At 37.8% G+C, this 25,115-nt stretch overlaps 1 protein-coding gene and 1 non-coding gene across 2 annotated transcripts in view; one reads left to right on the top strand and one right to left on the bottom strand.

Moving 5' to 3' along the window:
• LOC126417162 (dynein axonemal heavy chain 2) overlaps nucleotides 1-25,115 on the top strand; it is a 959,377-nt gene that overhangs the window by 683,035 nt on the left and 251,227 nt on the right. The window contains 2 exon segments of the mRNA XM_050085060.1: nucleotides 2,440-2,604; nucleotides 22,140-22,306. Coding sequence (XP_049941017.1) covers nucleotides 2,440-2,604; nucleotides 22,140-22,306 — 332 coding nt within the window.
• Nucleotides 12,723-12,797, bottom strand: Trnas-uga (transfer RNA serine (anticodon UGA)). The gene has a single exon. It is a non-coding gene; the product is annotated as a tRNA-Ser (tRNA).

Here is a 25,115-nt window from a genome sequence, read left to right as displayed (position 1 = left end):
GCTGTTGGTGGTTGACGCACTTGATGTGAACAGATGTAACTTATTTACGGAGCCATCTGACATGTAGAGATTGACATCTGGGAAGGTGGCTCATTGACTTGACAAGGACCAGATGAAGCAGATTCTTAGGGAGGGAGGGGAGGGGGGGGGGGATGGTGGAAAGAGCAAAGGTTATCCCAGCCATGAGACCAGATCATGAAAATGTCATCACTCAGTCTGAACCAGACAAAGATGTCATCACTCAGTCTGCACCTCACAAGGATTTTTAGGTATAGACTAAATATGAAGAATTCCTCCAGATGAGCCATAAATGAGTTGGCATGGGATGGTCCCTTGTGGGTACACAAGCCAATAGTAAATTTAGCCTTCAAAAGTGGAATGATTGGGATCAAAATACTTCAGTGTATGGATTTCAACATTCCCATAGAACAAACATCTGCCTTTGTTGACCAACACCTCCATACTATTGTCGGTAAATCCCACCCTACATGCAAGACACTGCTCACTTCCTTCATTACATTTCCAGAATTCCTGTCACATTATCACTAGGCTCCTAGTCAGTCATTGTGGATGCAACGTCTTTGTACACCAACATCTACCATACTCATGGCTTTACCAAAGTCCCCATTGTACCAAATCCACTGGCTAGTTCCTAATTCTCCTTGAGCCACAATTATTTCACTTTTGAAGGCCAATTCTTTAAGCAAATCTGTGGTATTGCCGTGGGTACTTGGACGGCACCATCCCTCGCCGACCTTTTTATCGGCCATCTGGAGGAATCCTTCACATCCAGTGAACACCTATAACCCATTACCTGGTTCAGATTCATTGATGATGTTTTTGTGGTATATACTCATACCCTCTCAACCTACTCCCAGATCCACTTATCTGGTCATCGAGCCACCTTCCTAGACATCTATCTACACTTTTCAGATGGCCCCATATATAAGTTACATTTTCTCACATCAAGTGCACCAACCACCAACAGTACCTCCTCTCTGACAGCTGTCACCCATTACATGTTAAATAGTCTCTCCCTTACAGCCTCTCCTCACCTCCCATTGATGTGCCTCTACAGTGGAAGGAATGAATCATCAAACTACACCGATAACCTTACTAGTACCTTTATTGACAGAAAATAACCTATCCAGCTCATCAGTCAACAGATCTCCCATGAAATCTTTCCTCTGACAACAGTAAATCTGTCAACCAGTCACAAGCCAGCATTCCTCTTATCATCCAGTAGCACCCTGGCCTTGAAAAGCTGAACCAAATTCTTCACCAGGGCTTCAACTGCCTCTCGTTGTGTGCTGAGATGAGTGATATGCTACCCAAAATCCTGCCCACATCACCTGAAGCAGTGTTTTGCCACCCACCAAACCCACAGAGTACCATGACCATTCCTCTTCCAGTTCTGCTTCGAATCCTGCACCCTTGCATTCAACCCAGGTGCAAGACTTGTCCCGTACACCCAGCCACAACCTCCTACTGCAGTCCAATCCCTGGTACTTCCTACCCAATAAAAGGCAGGGCCAAGTATGAAAGCAGCCATGGTGTATATGATAACAATATTATGAAAAGGAACGTTGCTACTCACCATATAGCAAAGATGCTGAGTCGTAGATACGCACAACAAAAAGACTGTCACAAATAAGCTTTCAGCCAATGAGACCTTTGTTGCATATAGATGACAAATAATTAAGTCTACTCACATAAATGTCCACAGCCAAACTGTGACATAAACACAAAATTGACCAACCAGTTCCCAAAAATGCTGTACATAACAACTCAAACGACTCCAACACCTGCTTTACTACACATGCCATTTGGATACTCCCTCCCAGCACAAGTTGCTCTGAACAGTGTAGTTGGGAGTCTGGCTAGCACAATCTGCGATCCTCCAATCTTGCAATCCCCCTGGCCTAAACCTCCACTAACCTGTTACCCACCGCCTCACCTTACCTTTTCCCTTCTCCCTTTTGTCCACACTGCTCCTTCCCCATGCAGATTGTGTACTCTGTACTGTCTTCTCCCACCACTCTCTCTCCCCGCCCCCATTTTGTTGGCATTTTCTCTCTCTTTCTCTTACTTGATCCCCCATGTCCTCTCCTCTCTCTCACTCTCTCCCATCTGTGGTTCTGTCTTCAACCCCACCAACATTTCTTTTCCACCCATCTGTGCCTCCCCTCCTTGCTCTCCGTCTCTCTTGTATGCTTTACGCTCCGAACTGCTTTCGTCTTGCTTTGCAGCCATTGAATCATTTGCATAAATATTACTTAATTGTACCTCATATTGCATATAAATAGTGCAATTTCATACTTTCATTACTGATGAGTAGCAATGCATGCCATTATTTCTGTCCAAGGATCTAGCGTAGTGTGTGTGGTTTTTTTAAAGTATAATTTCACAGTTCTTATGTAAATATTTGTTTTATTGTAGGCCTTAGATGCCTTGAATAAGAGAGACTTAACAGAAGTAAAATCTTATGGACGGCCCCCAGCACGAGTGGAAATGGTGATGGAAGCTGTGATGATACTGAAGCAGGTGGAGCCAACTTGGGCTGAAGCTAAACGTCAGCTTGGTGATGCAAATTTTTTGAACCAGGTACTCTCTCTAACAACTCTGGAATTAATAGTTTTGAACAACAGAAAATCCAGGATGGAATAATGACAATATTTTGAAAAGGACAGCTTGTAACTCACTATGTAGAGGAGATGTTGAGTCACAAACAAGCACAAGAAAAGAACTGCTGTACATGTGAGCTTTTGGCAAGAAGGCCTTCTTTTAAAGTAGAATGAGGCGTTACAGCCGAAAGCTCACATGTGTAGCAGTCTTTTTGTTGTGCCTATCTGCAGTTCAACATCTTCTCTGTTGGTGAATAGCAGACTATCCTTTTGATAATATTGTCATTAATTGTTTTTATTATTTTTAAGACTTAACTAAAGAACAGCTACAAATTAATTACCATGCATGAATTTTGTAATGCGTGGTAACTGGATTTGACAAATTTCATTTGCATGATTTACATACTTTATCTTGTAATTTCATAGAACAATTCTATCAGTGCACAGGGTCATCAAATGAATCATTGGGCCAAGTGGATAGCAATCAGATACACTGGATGATAATAATAATAGTAACAGGTTGGATGTATATTATGCTAGTTTTAAGTTAGTGTTAACAGGAAGGGATTGTGAAAGTGACGATTTGGAATGATGAAGGAAAAATGAGGGAACAGACAAATAGAAGTAACAAAAATTAATCCTAATTCCTTTTACTAAAAGAATAAATCTGAAATACCATTCATTTGGATAATTAACAGGGGTTAATAAGCCTTAGGTATTGGTGCTGAGACCAGAAGTCGTTTTTCAGTAGTGCAGCTTTCAACTTAGGCTTGAAAATACACTGTTTGTCAACAATTGTTTCCAATCCTTGCGGAAACTTGTTGAAAAGTATTACTGCCAAGTACTGCACACATATCTGAATGATAGAGGAAGGCATGTTTCCTACATACAGTTCATTTCTGTGTCTTACATTTACTGAATGGATGCAGCTGTTCTCTTCAAACAAGTTACTGTTCAGTAAATTTGTCACAAGAGTCATATAATAGTAACAGATTTTTTTAAAGGATGTTAGTGGAGACTTTGTGTGCAAGACTAAAGTCTTACAAGAGAGATGCCATTAATACCAGTTATTTTGATTTGCCAGTCAACTTTTGCGGTCCAATGAAAGAAAGGTTTTAAAAATTCACAGACTGTGTCTATAGCATAATTTGTCAGGTCCTATATGAATTTCTTTGTCGTGCCTCAATTATGAATGAAAACTGACAGGCTGTTGAGAAGTTTTGCACAAAAAAATGAGCCATAAAAAAAGACAAGAAGCTGTAAGGCATAAAATTGGTCTATGATTACTAATTAGAGGAAGTTCCCTTCTCTGAAGTTTGATAGATGGGTGTTACCGTAGCATTTCTAAGTCTGTCAGGAAGAATGACCTGAATCATTGACTGATCTCTAAGATAGCTCATGGTTAGTCCTACACACTTTCGGGACTGTCGCGTCAACATGTAAATTCATGTCAGTATTATTTCATTACTTATTGGTGGAACAGCAAAATATTTAATTAAATTTATGTGAATCAAAAATGTTATGAAAACTGTTCCTAAACTCTATAAAAATTACTATATGTACAGTACATATCGAAAGTCTTAAATATTTTTTCTTAGTATGCTTCAGTGTCATAGTCTTCTCTCAATTTCTTTCTTTTCTTTAAATTTTCAAGTCGTAACAATAATGTGGAACATTTTAAGCTGTGTAAGTTAGCAGTTTAGATTTCATTTTCTTTTGCTTCCACATGATACATAGAGTCCCACTAAGGTTTCAAGGAAAATAACTAGATTTATGTTTCTTTCCAGATTAAAACAGGGAAACCGATTTGCAAAATGTCTGTTACTGCCCAGCAAAAATTCGTCCCACTTTTCACTTGAGGATTTTTCTTTCATTTCATTTAATTGGTGATAACATTGCATACAGTTTCTTTCATTTTTCTACTCTAATGTTTCTCCAGTGATATTACCTCAATTAAGCTCTAAGTTGTTTTCTCTACTCTCTCTCTCAGAACTGCTGTCACTAATGTTTGTGCTATTCTGCATGGAAATTTCAGAAACTTGTTTGCACAATTGTTACTAACGGTCCTCAGAGCATTCTATGTGCAGTATAGATTTTTGTTTTCTACCCTTTATCCTCACTTTGATGTGATATCCTCTTTCAATTTGACATGTAATTATGTTTAACATATTGCAGTTCTTTTCCACTTTCAATTTTAAAGTTTCCTACTTTTTGCTGAATTTTGTAAGGGCATACTGTAACATTTTGCAAAATGATGTACAAAGAAAGAGACCAGAAAAATGGGCCAGTGACTTCCTTCTTCATCACAACAGCACACTGTGCCACACCTTGTTTTTGATTCTTGACTTTGTGGCCAGAAAAAGTGTTCCTGTCTGTCCACATCCATCTTGCTCATGAGACTGGGCACCATGTGACTTTTGGCCCTTTCTGAAAATTAAAACCATGCTTAAAAGAAAATATTTTGACACCATACCTGACACTGATAGGGCCACAACAGACTAGCTGAATGCCCCTACAAAAGAAGCCTTCCAGAAATGCTTCCAATCATGGATTCAAGATTGGGATAAGTGCATTGACAACCAAGGACATACTCTGAAGGAGATTAAATCGAATTTCATGTAAGCTTATTACTTTGTTTCTAATAAAATATATAACCATTTTTTTAAACACACCTCATACATTATGTTATCCCGTTTTACTTTGGGTGATTGTGCCAAAATGCTAATCATTTCCATATCAAATCATATAGCTAGCAAAATCGGTGTTCGTTGCATGCTGCCATCATGGTTTTGCAATTTTAATGTCTGTTAATGTCTGCCAGTCATTCAGGGTGAGGAGTCAGTCACCTTTCTCATCCTTAGTCACCTTCTTTTCATGCTGTCGCCTGTTTAATTTTTGTCAACTTTTCAATCTTTTTTGTTCTTTTAAGTAGAAAATACATTATATACTTGTGTTTCCTAGTTGCTGTGTTCATGTTCGTTCATTTAACTTTTATGAATGCTCCAGTGATGAAAATAGACAAAATCTAACTTGAGGGGCTTCTGAAATTTTTGAGATTTTTTTATTATTATTATTTTTTAATATATTGCACAGTGGTTATTAGTATCAAATGTTCCTCTATTACAGTTGTTTCTGTTTTTGTTCCAGATTCTAATTTCGCTGTAGTAGCAATACTGCTGCTCTGGTACTCTGTTCAATTTTGAAAATAAACTTTTTTTAAACTGCAAAATGCATATTCCATGGTGATTTGCTTGAAAAGATAAGGAGTTTGAAAAGTAAAATTTCTACATTGGGAAAAAGTTAGTGAAAATGAACTGTTTTGCAGTGTGTATTCTTGCTTGATTAATTTGGTACAGAAGGTTTTCAGGCCATTTTTAATCACCCATTTCAAACAAGACAAGTGTAACTTTGAAACTAAATGTGGACCACATCAGTTATGTTTAGAACACCCAGATCAGACACAACCATCAAGTTCATTTTGTGTGCCAATGATATGGATGTTAAGTACCAAGGATAGTTCCACAACTACTGAATTGATATGGGCAATGAAATCAGTTATGTCCTGTTAGTCTAGAGGTTTGTCAAATGATATTTGTAATGTTTTTAATATGTTCACTTCTAGTGTTCCAGAACATCATCTGCTTTTGTCTAAGAATAGGAGATACCTAATAAATGATGGACTGGCACCTTATTCCAGGAATGTATGTTACAAGAAGCATGTTCATCATGTTATACATCGAGTTGTGATGAAACTACCAATTTTAAAGATAAAAAAGAATTACAAACAACCATTACATTTTGGTCAGAGAGTAAATGTTGCATAACAATGCATCACATAAGAACGTTCTTTATTAGCAAAGCAGATAATGAAATGTTACTTCAGAAATAATGCAAAGCACCTTCTGAAGTCAACATGTCCCTAAATAAATGCCTTATTCCGGGATCAGACGGACATAATGTCAATAAAAAAGTGTTCAGGCTATTAGAGACTGAAGTTCAGGAGACCCAAAGCAGACCGCCTGTGTAAAGACTTAATACTGTTTATACTGTTCAGGTGAAGAAGCATCCCAATTTCTGCTCAGTATTTACCATTATTGTGATGGTTGGTCTGTTTGCTGGGAAGAATTTGAAAAAAAAGTTTTGTCTTAAGTTTAAATTCCACTTCACAAGGTGGCTTACGTCATGACCTTCAGCCAAAAGGATTTTGGAAGAGTGGGATTACTTAATATTGCTTTCTTCTGGATATACCTCTAAAAAAGAATTCTGCTACTGTGCAGTCCAAGTTCTACAACACCATTGTGAATGCTTTAAAAAGCAGGACTTTATTTCATAATTTGGTCGGAATAACTATTCAATCCCCCCCCATGAATCACGGACCTTGCCGTTGGTGGGGAGGCTTGCGTGCCTCAGCGATACAGATAGCCGTACCGTAGGTGCAACCACAACGGAGGGTATCTGTTGAGAGGCCAGATAAACGTGTGGTTCCTGAAGAGGGGCACCAGCCTTTTCAGTAGTTGCAGGGGCAACAGTCTGGATGATTGAGTGATCTGGCCTTGTAACACTAACCAAAACGGCCTTTCTGTTGTGGTACTGCGAACGGCTGAAAGCAAGGGGAAACTACAGCCGTAATTTTTCCTGAGGGCATGCAGCTTTACTGTATGGTTAAAGGATGATGGCGTCCTCTTGAGTAAAATATTCCGGAGATAAAATAGTCCCCCATTCGGATCTCCGGGCGGGGACTACTCAAGAGGATGTCGTTATCAGGAGAAAGAAAACTGGCGTTCTACGGATTGGAGCGTGGAATGCCAGAGCCCTTAATCGGGTAGGTAGGTTAGAAAATTTAAAAAGGGAAATGGATAGGTTGAAGTTAGATATAGTGGGAATTAGTGAAGTTCGGTGGCAGGAGGAACAAGACTTTTGGTCAGGTGAATACAGGGTTATAAATACAAAATCAAATAGGGGTAATGCAGGAGTAAGTTTAATAATGAATAAAAAAATAGGAGTACGGGCAAGCTACTACAAACATCTTAGTGAACATATTATAGTGGCCAAGATAGACACGAAGCCCATGCCTACTACAGTAGTACAAGTTTATATGCCAACTAGCTCTGCAGATGACAAAGAAATTGAAGAAATGTATGATGAGATAAAAGAAATTATTCAGGTAGTGAAGGGAGATGAAAATTTAATAGTTGTGGGTGACTGGAATTCGACAGTAGGAAAAGGGAGAGAAGGAAACATAGTAGGTGAATATGGATTGGGGCTAAGAAATGAAAGAGGAAGCCGTCTGGTAGAATTTTGCACAGAGCATAACTTAATCATAGCTAACACTTGGTTCAAGAATCATAAAAGAAGGTTGTATACATGGAAGAATCCTGGAGATACTAAAAGGTATCAGATAGATTATATAACGGTAAGACAGAGATTTAGGAACCAGGTTTTAAATTGTAGGACATTTCCAGGGGCAGATGTGGACTCTGACCACAATCTATTGGTTATGAACTGTAGATTAAAACTGAAGAAATTGCAAAGAGGTGGGAATTTAAGGAGATAGGACCTGGATAAGCTGACTGAACCAGAGATTGTACAGAGTTTCAGGGACAGCATAAGGGAACAATTGACAGGAATGGGGGAAAGAAATACAGTAGAAGACGAATGGGTAGCTCTGAGGGATGAAGTAGTGAAGTCAGCAGAGGATCAAATAGGTAAAAAGACGAGGGCTAGTAGAAATCCTTGGGTAACAGAAGAAATCTTGAATTTAATTGATAAAAGGAGAAAATATAAAATACAGTAAATGAAGCAGGCAAAAAGGAATACAAACGTCTCAAAAATGAATACGACAGGAAGTGCAAAATGGCTAAGCAGGCATGGCTAGAGGACAAATGTAAGGATGTAGAGGCTTATCTCACTAGGGGTAAGATAGATACAGCCTACAGGAAAATTAAAGAGACCTTTGGAGAAAAGAAAACCACTTGTATGAATATCAAGAGCTCAGATGGAAATCCAGTTCTAAGTAAAGAGGGGAAAGCAGAAAGGTGGAAGGAGTATATAGAGGGTCTATACAAGGGCGATGTACTTGAGGACAATATTATGGAAATGGAAGAGGATGTAGATGTAGATGAAATGGGAGATACGATACTGCGTGAAGAGTTTGACAGAGCACTGAAAGACCTGAGTCGAAACAAGGCCCCCGGAGTAGACAACATTCCATTGGAACTACTGATGGCCTTTGGAGAGCCAGTCCTGACAAAACTCTACCATCTGGTGAGCAAGATGTACGAGACAGGCGAAATACCCTCAGACTTCAAGAAGAATATAATAATTCCAATCCCAAAGAAAGCAGGTGTTGACAGATGTGAAAATTACCGAACTATCAGTTTAATAAGTCACAGCTGCAAAATACTAATGCGAATTATTTACAGACGAATGGGGAAATACCCGTAGAAGCTGACCTCGGGGAAGATCAGTTTGGATTCCGTAGAAATGTTGGAACACGTGAGGAAATACTGACCTTACGACATATCTTAGAAGAAAGATTAAGGAAAGGCAAACCTACATTTCTAGCATTTGTAAACTTAGAGAAAGCTTTTGACAATGTTGACTGGAATACTCTCTTTCAAATTCTAAAGGTGGCAGGGGTAAAATACAGGGAGCGAATGGCTATTCACAATTTTTACAGAAACCAGATGGCAGTTATGAGAGTCGAGGGGCATGAAATGGAAGCAGTGGTTGGGAAGGGAGTGAGACAGGGTTGTAGCCTCTCCCCGACATTATTCAATCTGTATATTGAGCAAGCAGTAAAGGAAACAAAAGAAAAATTTGGAGTAGGTATTAAAATCCAGGGAGAAGAAATAAAAACTTTGAGGTTCGCCGATGACATTGTAATTCTTTCAGAGACAGCAAAGGACTTGGAAGAGCAGTTGAACGGAATGGACAGTGTCTTGAAAGGAGGATATAAGATGAACATCAACAAAAGTAAAACGAGGATAATGGAATGTAGTCAAATTAAGTCGGGTGATGCTGAGGGAATTAGACTAGGAAATGAGACACTTAAAGTAGTAAAGGAGTTTTGCTATTTGGGGAGCAAAATAACTGATGATGGTAAAAGTAGAGAGGATATAAAATGTAGACTGGCAATGGGAAGGAAAGTGTTTCTGAAGAAGAGAAATTTGTTAACATTGAGTATAGATTTAAGTGTCAGAAAGTCGTTTCTGAAAGTATTTGTATGGAGCGTAGCCATACATGGAAGTGAAACATGGATGATAAGTAGTTTGGACAAGAAGAGAATAGAAGCTTTCGAAATGTGGTGCTACAGAAGAATGCTGAAGATTAGATGGGTAGATCACGTAACTAATGAGGAGGTATTGAACAGAATTGGGGAGAAGAGAAGTTTGTGGCACAACTTGACTAGAAGAAGGGATCGGTTGGTAGGACATGTCCTGAGGCATCAAGGGATCACAAATTTAGCATTGGAGGGCAGTGTGGAGGGTAAAAATCGTAGAGGGAGACCAAGAGATGAATACACTAAGCAGATTCAGAAGGATGTAGGTTGCAGTAGGTACTGGGAGATGAAGGAGCTGGCACAGGATAGATTAGCATGGAGAGCTGCATCAAACCAATCTCAGGACTGAAGACCACAACAACAACAACAACTATTCAATAAGTTCACATAATGTTTTTCAAATTCAAAAGCCTTTGATTCACAAGTTGTATACATAATAAAAACACACTTCAAATCTTTTTGACTCATGTTCTGAAGGTTTCTACCTTGAAAAAAATTGATAGTGTTTCTGATGTTCTTCATAATGAAATCTCTACACAAGGCAATCTGCTTACTCTTGAACAACTAGTCGTTAGCAGATGAGTAATTGAGGAGCTTAATAAACTGGAAGAATGTGATAAGTTTTGGGTTGTAAAGATGTCCAAAAATATTATGTTGCAGCTTGCAAACATGGGTGTAAAAGACATGCTTATCAAGTGCACCACTGAAAAGCTTTAGGTATCTAGACCCCAAAGGAAGAATAAAGAGCAGAGGCTGTAGTGACATGTTAAAGATAGCAAAAATGATGCCGTTCAGTGTCTGGCAAGATTAATTATTAGATGAATGGAAGGTTCTACAATTTGGAAAAATATGACACAGCTTTAGATAGCAAATGTGTTTACAGCTTCTGGCTATAGCACATCTCAAAAAGAAACTGTTGTAAATAGTGAAGGAGAATATATTAATGATGACTAGAGTCTCTGTTATGTGTATCTGTTGTGTATATTAAAATTATAGGAAAACACTATGAACTAATGCATCAATCCAGTACCAGTACCAAATTACGAATTTACCTGCATATCAAGCTACCTTCTATTAGGAATGTGGGTGCATCCAACGACTGTGGCATGACTTTCAAATGATAGAGCACAGCATTCAGTTGTCCTTTTCTTTCAGGTTTTATTAGAAAAATCTAGATTTTGGCTAGTGCCTAGCTATTAGCAATGCACTATTTCATAGCTGAAATGTGGATTTGCCTAATAAAACTTGAAAGAGAAGGACAACTGATTGCTTCTATCATTTGAAAGTACCTGCACATGTTAATAAATTGTATGGTAGAGAAAAATTGCCAAAACACATCCAGGATCCATAGAGTTAAAGTATCCAAATGTTTCAGATCTTTTTAAGGCTTATCTTACATTGTACCATGGAAATGCGGACATAGAGAGAAGATATTCCATTTGGACTCACATTAGGAGAAGACAAGGCAGCGATGACTATGGAGAAACACCACACCAACTGTCTAAGGAAGGACTTCTTTCCCAAGCCTCAGCTAAACTGAAGAAAGCACTTGGAAGAAATGATTTAAAGGCAGCAGAAGTGCCCCAAGGCATAGCTGAGGGTGCCCAAAGTATGAAAGTAGAATATTAGATTAGATTAGATTTACTTTCATTCCAATTGATCCGTAGTGAGGAGGTCCTCCAGGATGTAGAACATGTCAGAAAAACAACAATACATGACAAATATTTACAACTCAAACGAATAAGCTAATGTACCATTCCACAGGTCCCAAGTGGCATGGTCGTCATTTTTTAATGAACGCTATATGAAAGAATCATGTTACAAATACTAATGCACTGAATTTAAAATAGAAAAAGTTTTTTATTTATTTATAAGGTAATAAACGTGTAATACAACTACTAAATACTTATGTAACATGAACACATTAATGCACTGAACTGGTGCAGAAGTTACTTTGTACTTACAGACACACACACACACACACACACACACACACACACACTCGCGTATTTACAATGAACGCATTACTGCACTGAAATTGTGCAGAAGTTGGATGGCTGATGGCAAGTTATTGAAAATGTGTGTTCCTGAATAATGCACACCTTTTTGTACAAGACTAAGTGACTTTAAATCCTTGTGAAGATTATTCTTATTTCTAGTATTGATTCCATGAGTTGAGCTGTTGGTTTGAAGAAGTGATATATTTTTAATGACAAATTTCATTAAGGAATAAATATATTTGGAAGCAGTAGTTAGTATCCCTAGTTCCCTAAACAGGCTTCTGCAGGATGTTCTTGAGTTCACACCACATATAACTCTTACTGCACATTTTTGTACGCGGAAAACTTTAGCTTGGCTTGATGAATTGCCCCAAAAAATTATCCCATATGACATTATGGAATGAAAGTTAGCATAGTATGCCAGCTTTTTCATTTTTATATCCCCTATGTCTGACACAATTCACATTGCAAATAGAGATTTGTTAAAATGCTTCAGCAGTTCTGTGATGTGCTCCTCCCAGTTGAATTTATTATCAAGCTGTAATCCCAAGAATTTAACACTGTCCACTTCTTCTATCTGCTTGTCATCGTATGTTAGGCATATACTCGTGGGGCACCCCTTACGAGTTCTGAACTGCATGTAGTTTGTTTTTTCAAAGTTTAGTGACAAAGAAATGGCTAGGAACCAATGATTAATGCCCACAAATATTTTATTAGCTGACATTTCTAAGACTACACTTGATTTGCTATTTATTGCAATGTTTGTATCATCGGCAAACAAAATGAACTTGAAACTTCCTGGCAGATTAAAACTGTGTGCCCGACCGAGACTCGAACTCGGGACCTTTGCCTTTCACGGGCAAGTGCTCTACCAACTGAGCTACCGAAGCACGACTCACGCCCGGTACTCACAGCTTTACTTCTGCTAGTATTTCGTCTCCTACCTTCCAAACTTTACAGAAGCTCTCCTGCGAAACTTGCAGAACTAGCACTCCTGAAAGAAAGGATATAGCGGAGACATGGCTTAGCCACAGCCTGGGGGATGAACTTGGCTTCTGGTAATGTTACTGATGAAAGGTCACTGATATACACAAGAAAAAGTAAGGGCCCTAAAATGGAACCTTGTGGGACCCCACATGTACGAGGTGCGGCTAGAAAAAAACCGGACTGATGCTGGAAAAAACATTTATTTACAATTATTTACAATTTCATGTTATCTCCTTCAATGTACTCTCCTCCTTGGTCTCTACACCGCTCCATACGAATTTTCCACTGTTCATAGCAATGCTGCAGATCATTTTCGGTAAGTCCATACATTACTTCCGTCGCTTTTTCTTTTACTGCTTCAACAGTCTCAAATCTAGTTCCTTTCAACGCTGACTTGACTTTAGGGAAAAGAAAAAAGTCACAGGGGGCCAAATCAGGTGAGTAGGGTGGACGATCTAAGATGGGAATGTTGTGTTTTGCCAAAAACGTCTTCACTGACAACGCACTGTGAGCTGGGGCATTGTCTTGGTGAAGGATCCATGACTTTTTTCTCCACAAATCGTTCCGTTTTCTCCGTACTCGCTCACGTAGGGTAGCCAGGACGCTAATGTAGTAATGCTGATTCACTGTTTGTCCCTCTGGTACCCAATCAATGTGCACAATCCCTTTGATGTCAAAAAAAAAACAATCATCATTGCCTTGAATTTCAATTTTGACATTCGTGCTTTTTTTTGTCGTGGAGAACCAGGAGTTTTCCAATGCATCGATTGGCGTTTAGTTTCGGGATCGTAAGTAAAAAACCACGATTCATCGCAAGTAATAACATTTTGTAAGAAGGTGGGATCACTTTCAATGTTTTCCAGGATGTCAGAACAAATCATTCTTCGGCGTTCCTTCTGTTCAATTATGAGACACTTTGGAACCATTTTTGAACACACTTTGTTCATGTTGAAACTTTCATGAAGAATCTGCCTAACACTTTCCTTGTCAACTCCTGTTAACTCAGACACTGCTCTGATTGTTAAACGGCGATCTTGTCGAACAAGTTTACCGTTTTTTTCAATGTTTGCATCAGTTTTTGCTGACAATGGTCTGCCAGTGCGAGTGTCATCACTGGTGTCTTCGCGGCCATCTTTAAATCGTTTAAACCACTCAAACACTTGTGTTCGCGATAAACAATCATCGCCGTACACTTGTTGTAACATTACAAACGTTTCACTTGCAGATTTTCCTAGTTTGAAACAAAATTTGATGTTAACACGCTGTTCTTTCTGTACACTCAACATTTTCTGACGCACAGACAAAACGTCAACTACTTAAAACAGACGCCACGGGCAGACTGAGTGCAGGAGGCAGATGAAACTCGAGCAGTAGGCGGAGCGAGAGTCACGTGACAGGCCACGCGACTTTCAGCCTTATTGCATTCGTTTTATTGTTTCACCAGTACTAGTCTGGTTCTTTTCTAGCCACACCTCATAATTAGTTCCCAGTTGGATGATGCCTGATAGCTTGATACATGTCTCATTCCTAATAACACTCTTTGTTTCCTGCCAGAGATATAAGATTTGAACCATTTTGCAGCATTTCCTGTTACACTATAATATTCTAATTTACTTAAAAGGATATTGTGATTTAGACAAGAAATGGTGAAAGAAAAGGATTTGGGAACCATTCAAAAAAATCTTGAGGAAATAAATCTAGTATGATTACTTCATTTTTGCTCATATTCCAAAGAAACAGTAATCCAAAAATATTTTGTTCATCGTTTTCCAATACTGAAATGAAACATGGAATGTCATTAATTGCAAAAATGTGATGCTGATCTTGTTTGTGAATTACGGTTACCAATATCGAATTACTGGTTGGTGCATAAGTTCATATGGTTTTGTTTTGCATGTTGGTGTTCGGGTTGCTGTGGGTTTGTTTATTTATTGTCATTTTTTTTATTTGTATTTCACTGTTGCTATTTGAGTTTAGATACTGTCATTTAGAGATAGTGACTGATGCTATGGACACGAAAATGAAGCACCAAGTGGAGAAATTGGAAAATTTCTGGCATGTTCTTCTGTTTTGAGTTCAATAGAGGGGTGGCAGCAATGGAGGCAGCTAGAAACATTTTTGCCATGTATGGGGATAATGTCATTGGACAGAACATGGCAAGAAAATCATTTTGTCATTTTAAGGAGGATAATTCTGACAGTAATGATTCTCCATGTTCAGGAAAACCTTTGGTGTTTGATAAAGATCATTTAAATGTATTAATCCACAATGATCCACATCAGTGTGCTTGAGAACTGCAAATGTGATGAACTGTGATCACTTTATCATCGTGCAAGATTTGAATGCAATGAGGAAAGTTCAAAAATTGGATGAATGAATACTGTATGCTGTAACCCAATATCACAAAAATCACCTGGTGGCCATACGTGCACCTTTGCTTGCTCATCATCAATTGGCTCATGAATGACACTGACCATTCCTATTGTGTATTGTTACTGGTGATGAGAAAGGTTGTCCATATGCTAAGAAAGGAAAAGGAAAAGAAAGTACTGATTGAACCCAAACAAACCAGCAACCCCCCCCCCCCCTCCCATACAAAGACCAGCATGCATCCACAAAAGATAATGTTATGCATTTGGTGAAACAGCAATGGTTTAGTGTACTACGAATTGCTTCCCCGAAGTGTAACCATCACTGCTGACATTTATTGTCAACAACTGAGACATCTTCCAGATGCAGTCCAAGAACAACCACTAGGAAGACTGCATGAAGTGATGCTGCTCCACAATAATGCCCGTCTGCATTCTACTAGACTGCCTTAAAACACTATACAGGAGTTGGCTTGGGAAGTCATTGTGCACCCACCTTTATTCACCTCATATTGAACCCTGTGATTGTCACCTTTTCCATTCTGTGTCAGACAACCTTCAAGGAAATTCCTTTCCAAATGAAAATGTGCTTCAATCATGGCTAGACAAGTTCTTTGCCTCGAAACCATGTGATTTCTAGAGTCACAGAATCAAAAAGTAACCCCACCTTAGGCAGATGGTTGTAAATAATGAAGGAGAGTATATTAATGATGACTAGAGTCTCTGTTAAGTGTATCAGTTGTGTTTAATAAACTTATAGAAAAACACCGTGAACTTATGCACCAACCCATTACCAATAACAAATTACCAATGTACCTGCATATATTAATAAATTTATGAAGGAAACAAATGGCCATAACACATCCAAGATCATAATAGAGAATTTTATAATGCTCTTAAAATGAATACCATTCATTTATGCTGTATTTGTTTATTGATATTATGTGTCACCTTTTACTCACCTTTTTCAAATATTTTGTCACCTTTCTCACCATTTTCAAGTGGCACTGTGGCTCCTTACCATGTGTATTTAATAAAATATATTCATTAAAATATACTAAGAAGTGTAAATAGTGAGTCCAATAAGAAGTGGTCCACTACTGAAGTTTCTAAAAAGAATGAAAGAAATGTATTAAAGTACCAGAAATATAGGAGGGCTGGCCAGGAAGTCGTGCATTCTAAATTATTCCTCTTTTAATTCGGAGTAAAATAAAATGACGATAATGCCGCAGGTAGTCAGTATCAACATGAAAAGTTCTTCAGTTTTCATATCATTTCCATTCTTTTCTTTGCTATCCATCAGTCAACAAGGGGTATCCAGCACTGAATGAGGGTATGTATTATGTGGAGAAGCCACAGCCCCTGCTCCTCAGTAATTGGTTTACAAAAGTTCAGTCTCCACATTTTCACAACCTTCAGTGTAACTAAAAGCAAACTTAACACAGTGGAGTTGGGCACACATATTTTATGAGCAAATGGAATAGTTTTAGGTGGATTACTACCAATGATTAAAGTAACATTTCTGCTAAATAAGAACCTTATGTCCTGTAGGCGCATTACTGCAGAAGATAACTCCATAATTCTGGGGAATTAATATATATAAATTAAGCCAATACCTACAACACCGTGTAAAGTATGCAAAGTGTTTGAAACAACTTCAAATTAATTCATTTATGTGTTGAAACCATTTGATCTGTTATTCTCCTCCATCCTAAAGAATTTTACGTAGAATGGTTCATGTAACTTATGACCATTCTTGATTGAAATTGCATGATGTGAAACTTTTGAGATAAAATTAAAACTGTGAGAGCTAAGTTTCTCCTGGTGTATACAGGATTCAAATAACTTATGAGAACACAGCCAGGTGATGTCATCAACAATTTCTGATATTTCAACAGTTGCTCACCCTTACTTTTTCGAGGCAAAACTGCAGCAAGTAAGTAATGTGGAAGGGAATTTAAAACATCGGTTTGCAGTGCGATTCTGGAAAATTAAATCACAGACACACACACACACACACACACACACACACACACATGCTCTAAAGACACTAGCATCACCACACAACCAAAGGTGACTGTCATCAAGGGTTATCAATAGTGAAAATTAATAACCAACGCATGAGATAGCACTAACTCTGTCCCTCTGTTTTTTTTACAAGGGAGAGAACGGAATTCTACACAGAATTTAAGCAAAAACCTTCATCTTTATTTATAAGATTGCTTGCTAATTTAATCTCAACTGCTTCTTTAATAACACTCTCCCAATTGCTGGAAGTTGATGCCAGAATCTCCATGTTGTTATATTCTGTAGGATGACTGGTGCCAAGACAAAATTCTGTAATAGCAGAATTGCTTGGTCATTGTAAGCATGTGTGATGCTTATGCTTGGTGCTTTGGTCCTCCACAGTCATTATAATCTGGCCAATGTGTGACATGCAACAACTGCAAGGAATACGACAGACACCTGATTAAGGTTCTTTTATGTTGCATAAAGGATGATCATGGTGTGTGTAAGGTGGATGTCTGTCGTATTCCTTGCAGTTGCGCATGTCATATACAAGGTGGAATCCAAAATTTTTAGGACTGCTGCTGCCATCTGGAAAGTAGGAGTAGTAGAGGTTTGCACTGCTAGGTGGTGAGAGCTGCATGTCTAATGAGTCAGTGTGTGGAGTGGCATTCAACTGGGAGGACGTGTTGCATGTCCACAGTGATTTCCATAGTACTCTCTGTTTGGTGTGTGGCAATTTTACGATGGATACGCCAACAGAACAGCGTGTGTGTATCAAATTCTGTGCGAATCTTGGGGAATGTGCTATGGAGACCCTTGCAATGATTCAACAAGTGTTTGGGGACAGAGCAGACTGATGAATTGGGCATGCATCATGTTGCCACAAAATTTGTGCCAAGGATCTTGACTGTCAATCAAAAGGCACAGCGTGTTGAAGTGTGCACGGACCTTCGTCACACCACATCTGATGACCCAACCTTCTTGTCACGGGTTATCACCAGTGAGGAGAGCTGGATTTACGGTTATGACCCAGAGACAAAGCAACAATCATCCCAGTGGAAGAATCCGGGCTCACCAAGACCCAAAAAAGTGAGACAGGTGAAGAGCAAAGTGAAGAGCATGACCATCATTTTATTTGATACCTAGGGAATTGTGCACAAAGAATTTGTCCCACCCAACCAAACAGTGAATTCCGTGTACTACTGTGATGTTTCGCGACGGCTCCGTGAAAACGTGTGGCAACGACAGCCCGAACTTTGGCGTCAAGAGAACTGGCTGCTGCATCATGACAACGCGCCCTGTTACACATTCTTGCTCACCAGGCCCTTTTTGACAAAGAAACAACATGGCGGTTGTACCCCACCCACCACACTCGCCAGATTTGGCACCTTGCGACTTTGTGCTATTCCCAAAACTGAAACTCAAGTGAAAGGTCATCGGTATGACACTCTAGAGAGGATTCATGAAACATCGCTGGCTGTGATAAACACCCTCAAAGAACAGGACTTCCAGAAAACGTTTGACCATGGCAGAAGCGCTGGGACCAGTGTGTGCATGCGGATGGGAACTACTTCGAGGGCTATGGTGACCATTAGTCCAAAGGTAAGGTTTTCAACAGATGGCAGCACCAGTCCCGAAAATTTTTGATAGCACCTCGTAACTGGTCAGACTATCAGAACTATGGAGGACCGGTGCACTGAGAACAAGTGTCACCAAGGCTTACAACAGCTAAGCAGTTCTGCTATTACAGAATATTGTCTTGGCACGGAAAATGACAACATGGAGATTCTGGCATGGACTTCCAGCTATTGGGAGAGTGTTATCAAGGAAGCAGTTGAAATTAAATAAGCAAGCAACCTTATAAATAGAGATTGAGGCTTTTGTGTAAATTCTATGTGGAGTCCTGCTCTCTCTCTCTCTCTTGTCAAAAAATTGAGGTTTAGAGTTAATGCTACCTCATCTGATGGTTATTAATTCTCATTGTCGGGGTAACTTCTGGCGTTGGTCATCTTTGGCTGTATGGTGGTGTTGTTTTTACAGTTGTGTGTGTTTTCTTTCTGGACTCACTCTGCAAACTGTGGTTTTAAATTCCCTTGCACAGCACTTACTTGCTGCAGTTTTGCCTCGAAATGACAGTGTGTGAAACTGTCAAAATATCAGTGGTTATCAATGACTTGACCATGCTGCATTCCTGTAAGTTATTTGAACAAAAGTAAAACTTTTTACTGTGAACTAAATGAAATTCTGATTAACTGTTATCTGATCTGTGTCTGGTAAGATTTGAGTTTTGGGCATTAATTAGTGTGTGTCCATGATCAACAAACATTACACTTTTTGACTGTCATTTAAAATCATTGGAATATTGTTTGTGTAGGTTGAGAGAAGGAGTGGGCACAATACCAGACCTTGTGGCATCCATATGTTATGTTTCCTCATTCTTAATTTAGTTTTATTCCTCTAACACAGTCTGCAGGGTGACTCCTCTGCTTTCTGTTATGAAAGCAAGACTGCATTCATGCTATACATTTTCCATTAATACCACAATATTCTGATTTGTAAATAACAGTTTTTGGTCAACACAAAGAAAGACTTTGGCAAGTACAGAACCATAAAGGACATTAAATAGCTATGTAAACGAAAACGAGATGGGTTAAAATATCTTATGACAGGAAAATATATCTGCTAGCAAGAACAAGATCCTGCAGTAGTTGTACACTACTGAAACTACTCAAAATTACTAAGAAAAGTTATTAAAACATCAAGGAATATGCACATTATGTCAGAAATCAGTAATTCTTATAACAGGCTCAAGACTATATTGAATGTACTGAAATGAGGAACAGGACACTGAAATAAGGAACAGGACAACCAGCCACAGAATGGGATAATATCACTATTGAATTAAATCAATGGCCTATTAATGATGAGTCACCGGTAGCACATATGTTTACTAATAATTTCTTAAATATAATAGAAAATATAGGGACAAACACTTCAGGAGAAAAATCACATAGTATGTTGGAAAAGCAACTCTTATAAAATTCAATTATATGAATCTATCACCAACTTCCCCTTCTGAAATTGGGAAAATTATATATTCTCGTAAAAATAAAAGCTCATCTGGATTTGGTGTTGTTTCCAACAGAGTACTAAAGACTTGTTCCCATATAATAAGCACTGTCTTTTCTGAAATACATCACTAATGTAGGACATTTTTCCAGAGAGACAGAACTATGTCATTGTTAAACCCTCTGTAAGAAAGGTGATACTGACCCATGTCTCTACTGATGTCATTTTCAAAAATTTTTGAGAAAGTCGTATTCTAGAATAGTTTACCACCTGAGCAGCAACTGTATCCTCAGTAAAACACCATTTGGATTTCAAAAGAGTTGCTGAACTGAGAATGTCACTTACAAGTTCACTCACTGAATTGTATAGGGACTGAATAACAAAATACAGTTTTACCAATTAGTATTCTCTGTGAGCTGTCTAAGATATTTGACTGTGTGAATCACAATATTCTTGTGGTTAAATTAAGGTTCTGTGTAATTGATGGTATTGCCAACCAATGGATTATGTCATGTCAACTGAAGGAATGCAGAAAGTTGTACTTATAGTTAAACAGTGGAAAATCCAGGATAGCAGGGAATGTCTAGCCTCAGCAGCCAGAGGCAGTGGTCATGTGTGTGTGTGTGTGTGTGTGTGTGTGTGTGTGTGTGTGTGTGTGACTTGCATATGCGTGAATATCTGCATGTTGTTATCTAACTCAGAAGAAGAATTTTTGGCCAAAAGCTTACTTGTTTAGTAATCTTTTTGTTGTGCCTGTCTGTGACTCAACATTTGCACTATATGGTGAGTGGCAGTCTGTACTTACAATTAGTAACTCAGCCGATATATTCTGATGAGATTCTTGTGACTGGAGAAAAATCATGTATGGGGTTGCCCAAGCATCAATCTTAGATCCACTATTGTTCCTCATATATGCAAACAATCTTCTTCTGTATAATATACAACAAGCAGAATTTTTTCTGTTAGGGAGTGACACTAGTATTGTAATCAATCCAAACATACACACAGCAACAAAAGAAATGGTAAATAATATTCTTAAAGTATCATTGACTGGTTTTCTGTGAAAGTTCTCACTCTCAGTTTTAAAAAGACACAACATATTCAGTTCTGCACATCTGGAGGTATTACACTAGTGATAACTGTAACATGTGGTGAGGAAATAATAAATAGAGAGGAGACATCAGAATTCTTAGGTATCCATTTTGATAATTAATATGTAGGAAATTGTCCACGCAACCTGTAAGTACAGTTCAAAACATTACTACTTAATAGGAAATACCAACCACCAGAACTGTTTATAACCTATAGGCACAATGACAAAAATGTAAATAAAATAGCTAACATATGTACATATTCCAGGCCACTGATGATGCCTTGCAGAAAATAAAGGCGAAACGCGTATGGCACTAAAATTGTGTTTTATTCAGTTGCTGTCAGACGGTCCATAAGTAAAAATTATTAATATACCGTAACAAAGTTAGTTATTTCCACAGCTGAGTCTGGTGGCCATAAAAAGATCCAAATACTTTTATCACATTCATGATTACTGTTTGCATCCAACTATTTTGCAAGCTGATTTAGTATCTATGTCAGTTGATTTAAGATTTCTGTTTTTTAATCAATCTGCAGTTTGTATATCAATTTTTAACAGGCCAAACAGTGAATATTTTCATTTTCAAGAGTAATTACAGTCATTGTAAAGTAACCTGACCATAGTTTATGTCTCTCTGTTATCTGAGATTGAATTTCACATTTTCTTTCTGTTCTATGATTTTTTAATCTTTAATGTGTTTTACAGCTTAAAGATTTTGACAAGGACAACATATCAGATAAAACTTTGAAAAAAATAGCGGAATACACCAGAAATGAAGAATTTGAGCCAGAGAAAGTTGGCATTGTCTCATTTGCAGCAAAATCACTTTGTCTCTGGGTGATTGCAATTGAGAAATATGGAAAGATTTACAGGTGAGACAAATTACAGTTATTCCTAATGCCAGTATAATAAACTGTGTATAACACTTCTATTTTGTCATAAGAAAACTGAAAATTATAAAATAGTAGATTACTTGTGAAATACTTTATAAAAAGTGGCTCTGAGCACAACAGTCTCACTTGATACCACCATTTAAGTCCTTTAAGAGAGTGATATAAGGGAGGAAAAGTATGCATGTTAGTGCACTTGTGTTTATTCGTGTATGTATTGTGTGCAGCACATTGTCATTTGTTATGTATGTTAACTAGCTTAGAATGTTTGTTCATGACACAAGAAGGATCTCAGGAATTCATCATTGTAGTTTAATCTTCAGTTGCTGTAAAAGTTAGTAGCGAACCAATTAAATGTGAGCATATCATAGTGTGTGGACTAGCATAGAACGAGTATGTTGTTGGTGCCAGACCATGGAGCACCTTTCATCCTTGTAAAACTGAGAAGTTTATAATAACCAAAAACTCAAGTTATGAAATATATTTTTAAGTAGAAATAGTCATACTAAAATTAGTAGAAGAACTACTACACAGAAAAAAAGCAACTACTTTCTTAGTTTGCTGTAAGTACAAGTAAATTTTGTTTGTCTGTAGTGGCATAATATGAGTTTGTGTATGATTAAGACTGAAACTGGTTACTGTGAAAAAGAGGCAGGTCTGTTCAGCTGTCATCTGAGTTTCTTCTAATGAGGTGGTGATTTAGACTCTCAGTTAGTATGCTTAAGTCATCAGCAAACATCACAGTTTATTAAACTTTCCTTAAAATCATTGGAATGTCAGTTTTGTAGATTAAGACTAGGAGCAGATCCACTACCTTACTATCTTGGATACCATATTTTATATTTCCCCTTTCTGAGTTTGTATTTATTCCTGTAGTGCATTTTGTTAAGTGTTTTGAGTGACACAGTTTCATTTGAAAACAATGTATCCATGGGATACAAACTATTCCGTTATAAGTGTATTATAAAGAGTTGAATTCTAACAATGGAAAATCCAGGATAGAATAATGACAATATTATGGAAAGGATAGATTGCTACTAAGCATGTAGAGGAGGTGTTGAGTGGCAGACAGTCACAACTAAAAGACAGTTTGGCTTTCGGCCAAAAGGCCTTCTTCTGAAGTAGAAAATACACACACATTCACAAAAGCGTAATTCACACACATGAACACTTTCTCTGGCTGCCATGGCCTGATTGAGTCATAACTGCACCGGATGGGAGCAGCAGTCCAGTGGTGTGGGTAAGGACCATTCTCTTTCATCTGTATTTTCCTACATTCAGCAGTTGTGCTTATTACTCCATCCATCCTAGCAACTAAATTGCTTAGCTCAGTCTCAACACACGTTTTTAGTTTGCTGAATTCAGCTTTGAACTCTGCAAATTGTGAACTATTGCCTGCTAACTAATATTAATTTTTCGAGAATTTTGATCTTTATGTTCTGAAATCATTTCAGTATTCTTCCTGTTTCTGAATTTTTTAATTTGTTTTGATATATGTTCAGTGTTACTTTCAGTTGTACTTTTAGTTTTTGAAAAATGTTAATTGTTCTGCTCATTATTACCCTCAGTTTTTGGAAATCATCCCTTAAGTTCTGAAAGTATAGTTACTGAACCTGGCACACTTTCCCTCTCCCTGCACTACACCTCAATTGATCTAAATGAGATATATCCCTCCCACCCCTCCCTCCCCCGGCCTCACCATTTTTTCCCTTTTATCCTTTCATACCCAATCGCAATTTTGCTTCTATTATTGGCATTGTATCACAGAACACTATTCACCAAATGTTCAAATAGAATAGAAAAACACTCATCTCACTCTTTCATTGCAGTCCAAGTCCAGGACACAATTCAAGCATTATTCATTCTCATGTATCCTTTTACTTTTGTTGCTCTTACGTATGCTTCCTTCTTGGACGTACATCATTTATACAGAAAGTTGAAAAATGCAATTTTTATATAAGTGATTTTTATACAACAACAGTTCCAGCAAAAACCCCTTGCATCAAATTGTTCCTCCCTCTTTGCCAACAAGTCATAAAATATTTTGTGAAAATGAATATTATTTTGTGTGCTGCTTTTGTTTTGCACAGATTGTGAAAAGTTAATTGCACCTAATGGATAGTTGTGAGTAAAACTCATTATAGAGGAGTTGTGGTCACTGCCATGATGCAATCAATACATTTTTGACAATTATTACATTTTTACTCTTTGTTGTAAATTCACTTATAGTTAACTTTATCATACACAGTTAGTTGTATAACAATTTTCTTAGAATAAAATATATAATCAACACTATCACATCATCATCATAATTTAAATAGTCAGTTATGGTCCACTGTATCCTTCAAAAATACATTGATTGTAGGACTAATGGAAGTAATATCATAATCTTTCATGAAGTTAGCTTTCTATTAACATAATACCATGGTTTTCTGTCATATGTCTCATGATATGTCTAACACAAAGCTCTCTTATTAGCATCCAAAAATGTTAACTCTTGACTCAATTGCATAATAGTATGCCAGACTCCTGAAAATACAAGCTTTAGAATTTAAAAAAATGTATTGTTTGTGTTAATAAACCTTTGTATCTACAGTATCTAGCAGTGACAGTTACTTCTCAAGAAAAATCCTTCTTGCTGACATACCTCTATCAGAACAGTAAATTAAATACAGAAAAGCTTGGTGACTGACCACCAAATAACACTGGTTTCACCTAATAACATGAATCCTGGTAACAGACACATATAGGGACATCATAACAATTGCTGCATCAGATATTAAAACAAAAC

Source organism: Schistocerca serialis, chromosome 8 (assembly GCF_023864345.2).
Source record: "Schistocerca serialis cubense isolate TAMUIC-IGC-003099 chromosome 8, iqSchSeri2.2, whole genome shotgun sequence".
Taxonomy (NCBI): domain Eukaryota; kingdom Metazoa; phylum Arthropoda; class Insecta; order Orthoptera; family Acrididae; genus Schistocerca; species Schistocerca serialis.
The sequence above is the reverse complement of the archived record's forward strand: the minus strand, read 5'-3'. Positions and strand labels throughout refer to the sequence as shown.